Consider the following 9,026-nt stretch of genomic DNA (forward strand, 5'->3'; position numbering starts at 1 on the left):
TCTTCGATCTGATCGAGGGTGTGAATACTCAACTAGTAAATTTCTTGATCATTTTAAAGAAAAAAAAATTCTCTCTGAATGGACTTCTCCTTGTACACCATGATTGAATGGTGTTGCGAAAAGAAGGTATCACACTTTATTAGATATGGTGCGGTTTATGATGTGTTTCACAAACCTTCAAATCTCATTTTGAAAATATGCCTTGGAAACTGCTGTATATATTGTAAACAAAGTACCATCTAAATCTGTTACTAGCACTCCATATAAGATATGAAAAGAAAAGAAGCCGAGCCTCAAACATCTTAAGATATGGGGCTGCCCTGCTTATGCCAAAAGAATTGAAGGATATAAACTAAGTGTTAGATCAGATAAGTGCAGATTTGTAAGTTATCCTAGGGAGAGTATAGGATACTACTTATACCATCCTACTAAATAAAAGATGTTTGTCAGTAGGCATGCTATTTTCTTGAAAAAGAGTTTATTCAAAAAAGAGAAAGTGGGAGGACAATTGAAATAGAAGAAGTTCAAGATCTACAAATTATCCTACAATAACCTATGAATAGTCCAAAAGTTGATCTTCAACCTGAAGTGCCCATTGATGAGGTACAACCATAGCACACTTCCTCTCCGAAGGTCGGAGAGAGAGTGTAATATGCCTCTCATATATGGATTTGTTATTGAGAATGACAATGAGCCACACATCATTAAGAATGATGATCCCATTACCTATTCAGAACCAGTTAGGAGTAGTGGTATGCTTGAAGCCATGAAATCCAAAATGGACTCCATGTATGCCAATCAAGTATGGACTTTGGTTGATTCGCCTGAGGGTATGACCTCAATAGGTTGCAAACGGGTCTTGAAGAAGAAGATTGAAGCTGATGGCCGAGTAGAAATCGACAAGGCTAGGCTAGTGGCAAAAGGGTTCAAACAAAGGCAAGGTGTTGGTTATAAAGAAATCTTTTCATCAGTAGTTATGCTCAAATCCATTCAGATTTTGCTTGCTATAGCTGTATATTATGACTATGATATTGGGCAAAAGAATATAAAGATTGCTTTCCTCAATGGTAATCTTGAGGAAGAAATCTACATGACTCAGCCAGAGGGATTTGTCTCTGGTGGGAGGACAAATTAAGTATGCAAACTAAAGAAATTCATTTATGATTCTTTAATTGGGGTAGAGGTACAATAAAAAATTTTATATTACAGGATTGGCATGGATGATACCTTGCTACCTAACTATTTACTGTGCTGTTTACCTTATTGGCACAGTAGCATATGCTACAAACTGGTATGGTTCAATACTTAATTTCATGCAGCTAACTTCCTTATAATGGAGAGGTCTTCTTGTTAGCCCTGATCATCTTGTTCTAAGAACATTTGTTTACATGAGGACTGCTGTACATATGCATGCTCTGAAGTCTGAACTAACTGCATAGAAAGTTCTCTTTAACTTCATCTAGTTCATGAAATTGGCTTCTTGTTAACTTTTTAATATCTTCATGCTTTCCTTTAAAAGGCAATGCTTCTCCTGCATCAGTATAAGTATGCAGTTCAATTTTGCATTTAGTTCCATTCAGATGACGATCATAACATTTTGATCTTTGATTTTTGCTAGTCTTGTTGCAGACGGTTATGGATCCTCCAGATCCAGAAATTGTTGAAGATGCCTTGCACTTGCTTGTTCGTAATAAGGCCCTAGGAAGGCCTCTTCATCACAGGGGCCGGTATGAGCCAACATTCTATGGTCGTTTGCTTGACAGTTTGCCCTTATCCTTTGATGCTTCAGTGCTTACTCTGAAGTTTGGTGAGATTGGGTTGCTTCGTGAAGGAATTTTAATTAGTATATTAATGGATGTCCAACCGCTTCCCATTCTTCAACCATTTGGCCATCACATTTTGGTAATTTTTCAGAGTACTGTGAATCATGTCTGACCTTGTGCTATTTTTGCACTGATTATCATTTTTTTTCCCTCTCTCACAGTTTACAAAGTATGTAGACAATTATTTTGGGAGTGAGAGCAGTGATGCTTTACAAATTGGCAAGAAGGAAACCATATTCATGGGCAACTTGTGTGCATTTCAATTTTGGCAGCGTGTTTTTAAGGTGATTTATACACTCACCGCTTTAAAGCCTTGATAGATATGACTGAGATAAGCTGGATATATAACAGATTCATTTTATGGTGGGGCTTGACACTCTGCAAGGTTTGATTATAATTTTAGAAAACATTGGTAATTAGGGTAACCTGGGTATGCTCAAACCTTGCTTGAGATGGAAGAATCGAGCCTTTGAGCATGAGGGCTGGCATTCTAGCACAGCCTCCAAACACAGATTGAAAAAACACACATACACCCATAAAACAATAAGGGGGGTGGGGGATCAAGGATGGAGTGCCTCATCTCGGCTTTCCAGTGCACTAAAAGCAGGAATTGCTGGGAGAAGTTCACTTCCGAACTCAACTTTCTTTCCTGTCCATTGGCATCCGGCTTGTCGTGTTCACTACTTAAATAGTAGTTCCATAACTTCTATTGGTTTTTTATTGTTTTAAAAAACAGAATCCTGGTTTTTACAGTTTGTTTTAAAACTACAATCATGAACTCTGGATTCACAATATGTGCTTGCAAGTTTAAATATCCAATTTCCTTTTATATAACTTTTATTAGCATTATAGATCTTGTTGGCTTGTTTAGGATTAGGTGATGCTGTGATGGCATATATTGGATTACATGGTTAACACCTTAAAATCATTGCCTCGAGATGGTATCCATTGTATTGAGATTAATGTACAGAAGTCTGGCATAACAATTCTTTGAATCATTTTTCTGAGATCACATCCCTCCAAATTCTGAAATCAACCAAACAAGAAATAAAATCTCCGTCTAATTTGTATGTCTGATTAGTTCCGCTAATGGTTGAAAATCCTAATAGTTAAAAATCATATTGATTTGCTATTGTGTCTCTCATAAGCAAGAACATGATCCTGCAATCATGCATTCCATGCTTAGGATCTGTACTACAGGAAGAATGAGTTCTTAATCTACCTAAGCTTGGAATATGCTGCTATGCTCATGTTATTAACCTAGGTTTTAATTATTTTGATTTGTCTCATTTTTGGTTGTAGGACAAACACCGTCTCGAACGACTAAAACAAGTTATCAAGGTTGATGAGCTGAAAGCACCACAAGCACTGATAGCTAAGCTTGAAGAGGAATGGTGCTTATTTCACAATCTTGTGCAGACATCACTACATAATGTCTCTGAAATTTGTATGTAATGATTAATCTATTAGTGTGCTAAATACATGGCCCAATATTGCAGTTTTACCTTCAATTTCTATGTTCCTGCAGATGAAGATGTAATGAATGTAATGCACCGTTTCCGGCCTGGTTTTATTGCGAAAAATGAAATTCCATCTTATTTCGAGCCTTATGCATTTAAGCATACATGCCTTCTGCAGTCTGACCTTGCAGAAGATGTGGATGCTCTTACGTTGGAAGATGAGAATCTTGATTTAATTACTGAGAGGAAGAGTTGTCTTTCTGTACCATATGTTTTTCCAACTGACTTCCAGGGTGCTTATGTTGCAGAAAAGCTGACAACTCTCATTAAAGAGGTATTGTTTCATTTTGCAGTGCATGCCTTCTTCTCTATGTACCCCCCCAACCCACCTTGCATCTAATTGTCTTTTCCCTGGTTATGTGTAATAGATGCGGGTGCAACATGCGGAAGATTCTTCTTTGAATCTGGGTGAAACTGTAAATGATGTTGTACCGCAGGCCACAGAGGCTGCTCTGTGTCGATTCTTCTTGAGGGGGTTATGCAACAAAGGGAATCAGTGTCCTTTCTCTCATTCACTTCAAGCCAAAAGACCTGCATGCAAGTTTTTCCTAACACTTCAGGTGTCCACTTAGCTTCAATCCTGTAATATGCTCTGCAATAACAAAAAGAAAAAGTAAAAAAAGGAAAAAAAAGTTCCTATTCTGCATGTACTGTAAGAACCCCCCATTCTCCTTCTGTGATGACTGCTTGCTGCTTATTCCTTAATACATAATAGTCTGTTGATCTTGTTAATCAAAAGTGCACAACACCCTATATTTATATAAGATTAGTGAATCTGGTTAAGTTCCCTGATATGCTTATGTGGTAGTCCTGTTAAGTCTTCTAAGTTCTAAGTTCCTAGCATGTTGATTCCTGATCCTACAACATTGTTTCATGTTGCATACATAAGTAAAAGAAAACTAGAATGTCGCAGGAGCAGCCCGGAAAGCCAAGCATTTTTGTAGTGTTCATAGATAATGGAGTTCCCATGGAACTGCTTAAATGATGCTTGAAGAGAAATCCTGAATCATATGTTTTTTTTTGATGACAGGTAATTATTATATATTTTAGGTGTTCAATATTAATTAGTTGTTAGAGGATAGCCTCTTAAGCATGGGACATGTGCTACCAAAATAAAAGTTTTTATCAGCTTTTGGTATGTGAAGCCTTAAAGCGTTGTCTTTTATAAGTGTCAATATGATTATAGCTCTATTTTGATGGTATTGAAAAAGCTATCTTCTCCCTAACAACTTTTATATATTAGTTATCCTATTCCTTTCTTTGATGCCCACCCAATGAGGTGGAGCATTTGTCTACCCATTCATGAGTCACATGAAAGGTCCAAAAGCATTCAAGTAGCATCTAGCTACCTTTAAGGTCCTGGAATACGTGGCCCACATTTCAGAAATTTTGGGCTTTTGTGTTAATGGTTGAATAAAATTGAACCTGTATTATTTTGGGTACCATTCCCTTATCATTTGTTAAAGTTGCACCTTTGGCCAATAGTTAACATGATGGGTAGAGAAGTAGGAAAAAAAATAGAAAAAGATAGTGGACAAGAAAGAAGGCCGGCCAGCCATCTTTTCTAATCCTAGTTGGACTCTTTTAAAAAGAAATAAACTAATTCTAAATAACTAACTGGTCCCTAATTTATAAACACCAGCTGGCCTATAATTTGAGAGCAAATGGGACTCCTGAACAAGAAAATAAAAGTAAAAGCATCAACAGTTCGTTCATGTACTGTAGCATGAGTAGCACATGTGAAAAGTGCACTACAATAATCCACTACAACAGTAAATAACGTCTAAAGGAAAACTCAGAAAAGCCTAATAAACTGAAAATAAGATAAAATTTCCACACCTTGATGCTTTAAAACTTTGTTTGCATCACATATTCGTAACTAGCCTACTTTATGTTTATGCCAAAATATCAGAATATATTATATCTTGTGTTTCTGTGGATGAGCAGGGTTGCCGTAATGGAGATTCATGTTTCTTTTCGCACGGCTATGATCCACATTTTGCTACAGTTACTTCATTTAGTGCCTGTTCTGAAGAAGATGAAAATGCATCATCTCATTCTTTTCTGCAGCTGTTGCCTGGTACTGCCAATGACCGTGTTCTTATATTGAATGATAAGGACCTGTTTTTCTCATCTAATCTCTCATGTCATTATGATCCAAGCAAGATAATTGTCACCAATCCTAATCCACGTTCCTCTGAATCTGATTCTGTGTCAAATGGTATGACAATTCTGTGGAATGTGAGCCGGACTTGTCAGCTAATCATGGAAACTCAAGGAAAAGTTTCGATCCCTTGGAGACAAGTGAAATGTGTGCTATGGTTTGCTGATGTTATGGCTGGCGATGCAGGCATACAACAGAATCTCTTAAAGAATTGTTTTGAGTACCTAGCGATCAGAATTTTTGCTGACACCTTGTGTGATGTTCGTGTGATTGTGACAATGAACAACATCAGATTCGCCCAGCTAGAGGTAATGTGAAGAAATCTAGATTCTTGTCTTACATATCCAACAAAAAGTTGTATGTGAAATATGTACATAGATATTTTTTGAGGTATTGTACAATAAATGAGATGGTAAGGAGCAATACCTTGAGATCCATCACTTCTTATATGAGTGAACCAGTGGGCAATGCACAATCTTGGTCAGTTGAGCCATAGATCTGTAAAAGGTGAAATAATTTGGATGTGAGACAAATGAAAGGTAATATGGTAGAAGAAGTTTCTTCATCATTTACCTACCATCTTCCTGTACACATCCCATATTCTTTTTAAAGTATAGCATAATCAACTTGTTACCTTAAATTTGGAATAAGCTGCATTTTTGCTTAGTTTTTCTGAGCAACTTTTCACTGTCTCCAACAGTCTTTGAGCAGTGATATTGGCAAAATATAAGTGATGGTCAATGGATTAGCTGCATATGATCAAGAATTGGTTGAGGTCTTGTGAAGTCAATGGACTTAATAACTTGTATTATTTTAATCATAGTTATACTGCCATTTGTTTAGCACTTTTTGGATGTTGCTTTGTACAAGTTTATTTTTCAGTGTGTTGGATGCTTTCACAAGTTCTGTTTATGTTTAACAATCTCATTTCCCAGCAATTTCCCAGCAGCAATCAGCTCTAGTTATGCCTTCATTATGCTTTTCAGGTGGAAAAATTGGCAAAGGAGTGCTTTTTCTATCTGATTCAGTCATTTTCATTTGATGAGTCAAGTTTTGGGAAGTTCTCAGAGTTGAGTGGCAGCACAAGGCCAATGCAGGTATCCAAGCCTATCTCATATGTTTTTAATATGCATCCTCCCACCGACATACAATTTGGGGACTATGCAGCAGCATTCCACAGGGGCTTATATAACAACGTATGAAATGTTTTATTTTTTAGCAATAGCAACCTTTTATTTATGTGAATACGCGACGTCTGACTTCCTAGATGGTTTATAACTAGTCTATAGTTGTGAATTGACGAGGGAAAGCCTTTTTGTCCATGGGTAAGTTTTGTACAGATAGATGGCTTTCTTGGTTGTCTTGAATGATATATGTACTGTTGTTACTTCCAGCTTCTTGATGGCAGATATCTGTTCAACGAAAATGCCCATGGTATAAGTTATAAATTCTGGTTCTTATTCTGATGTCAAGGAAAAACATAAGGTTTTTTCTTTTATCTTGGTGGAGGGTCACCAGACAGAGGGATGGTTGGATTTGTAAGATTTCTTATTGATTTTTTTGTTCTCATAAAATCGAGGTTTGCTACCTTAATTTTTCCATATAATATCTGAAAAACAAATCGTGATAAGAAAAAAGATAGGCTTCCTTTTCTTTACAGATTGCATATCTCCAGCAGTGGAGTCTGTGAATGTCTCTTGTTCTCTTGTTTTACTCATGAATGAATCTTTTTACAAGAGTCTAGTGTTTTTCACACCTGGGGCAAAGGAGGGTGGAGAGTGCAGGAAGATTGTGTTTATTAGAGTTGCCTACTAAACCAAGAAACATTTATTACAATAATTTTCAGTTTTATGTAAAATTCACTTTGAATGCTAAGATTGAGGGGTTTATATGAAGTTTACATGAGATTTGTGTGCGACTGCCATAGTTAATATTAAGCTGCAGTCATTTTTCTTTATCTGTTGGGTTTTCTAAATTGAGGTGCATGATTTATGATAATGGCTTTTGTAATAATTTTGGAAGACCTGGGTTGTACTAACGGGATGTACGTAGATTATCAATGCGCTTTTCTTTTAATAAGCCATCAATCTGACAATTAGTTTTCATTATTTTCAACGTACCAGCAGTCATCAAGGAAATATAAAAATCGAACGGACCGGCAGCAGACTCCCCGTCGTCTGTCTTAATTGTGATGATGATCTCTGTCCGGTGTGAACCCCGGCACATTTGTATGTATTCACGTCCGTGAGATGGTGAGGTTTTTTTTTTTTTTTTTGGTAGAAAGATGGTGAGGTATCGGGTGAGAGCGTGTTGGGTCGTTAATGTTTCCACGACGCCAGCTTTTGCACGATTCTATACGGAATCGCAGCTTTCATCCAAGGTATAAATACAATAAAAAGCAATTAAAATAATTGCTATTCAACACGAAAAGGAAAATAGGGAACAACTTTTTGCCGAAACATTTCACTATTTTATCAAGTAAAAAATATTTATTTTTTTAAAAATCTTCTTTCTTTTTCCAAGTCCTTATTGAGTCTTTGTTAGATTCCTCCCCTTGCGTTGCCGACCCTGAATCCCCCCTGTCATGCACGATCAGCAGGTCAATGAGACACTAGGTTTTATAACTATGACATAAACGGTAAGTATTAAATAATAATTATTGGTTTTTGCTATACAATGATTGTGATAATGAAATAGGGTTTTGCTATTATATTTTTTTATATTATTTTACAAAATGATGGGAGATATCTTGATCGTCCAATGAGGGAGAACCATTTGGGGGAAGAGGGGATATATAGGAAATTCTATTCTTAGCAGTTTAGCAATTGGTTCAAAATAGATTACCCACTTCTCTTTTACTAATTTCTCAGAAGAAAATATTATTTTGATAATTTATGTTGTAACTTGGTGAAACCAAGTCAAATCTAAAGGTCCAACCTTTTCTTTTTTTTTTTTTTTTAACATTTAATAATTTTTTCCATCCCCCTCATCTGATTCCATCCCCACCGAATTCCTATCGACTCGCTCCCCCCATTCTCTATCCACCTCTTCACTGCCACTGCGCTATTCATCTTTCTCCCCTCGGTCTCCATCCACCTCTCTATTTTCTCCCCTCATCATTTACCTCCACGTTGATTGGCCACATCTTGATCTTTGAGTATAGATCATGAAGCAGCTCTATATGACTTGCTGGCTGGCAGATCGGTGTCAGAACTGCACATACTAAACTATATGGAGACACCCAAACTGAAATATACAGATCCTGATCTACACACACACACCAAAATTCAGTAGATTTGAGAGCTGTCATAAGCTATTTGTAGCATAAACCCTCATTATTCATGATCTGCATTAAAAAAAAAAAAAAAAATCTTATCGTTGCATAAAGACTCACAACCTTTAGCTTTGTAATGTAAGTTGTGTTCGGTTACATGCAACGCATAGCCTTGAGTTTATGTACTCACTGGCATGCAAAAATACATTTAGTTCATTTAACTTTTGACACTTAAAATATATAAA

The 9,026-nt window shown here is 36.6% G+C and overlaps 1 protein-coding gene across 1 annotated transcript in view; it reads left to right on the top strand.

Moving 5' to 3' along the window:
• LOC105057471 (zinc finger CCCH domain-containing protein 4) overlaps positions 1–7,156 on the top strand; it is a 33,189-nt gene extending 26,033 nt beyond the window's left edge. The window contains exons 8-14 of the mRNA XM_010940087.4: positions 1,619–1,902; positions 1,985–2,107; positions 3,126–3,270; positions 3,352–3,617; positions 3,712–3,903; positions 5,291–5,815; positions 6,494–7,156. Coding sequence (XP_010938389.1) covers positions 1,619–1,902; positions 1,985–2,107; positions 3,126–3,270; positions 3,352–3,617; positions 3,712–3,903; positions 5,291–5,815; positions 6,494–6,709 — 1,751 coding nt within the window. The 3' untranslated portion in view covers positions 6,710–7,156. The remainder of the gene's footprint in view (positions 1–1,618; positions 1,903–1,984; positions 2,108–3,125; positions 3,271–3,351; positions 3,618–3,711; positions 3,904–5,290; positions 5,816–6,493) is intronic.
• Positions 7,157–9,026: the final 1,870 nt, after the last annotated feature.

This window comes from Elaeis guineensis, chromosome 14 (assembly GCF_000442705.2).
Source record: "Elaeis guineensis isolate ETL-2024a chromosome 14, EG11, whole genome shotgun sequence".
Taxonomy (NCBI): domain Eukaryota; kingdom Viridiplantae; phylum Streptophyta; class Magnoliopsida; order Arecales; family Arecaceae; genus Elaeis; species Elaeis guineensis.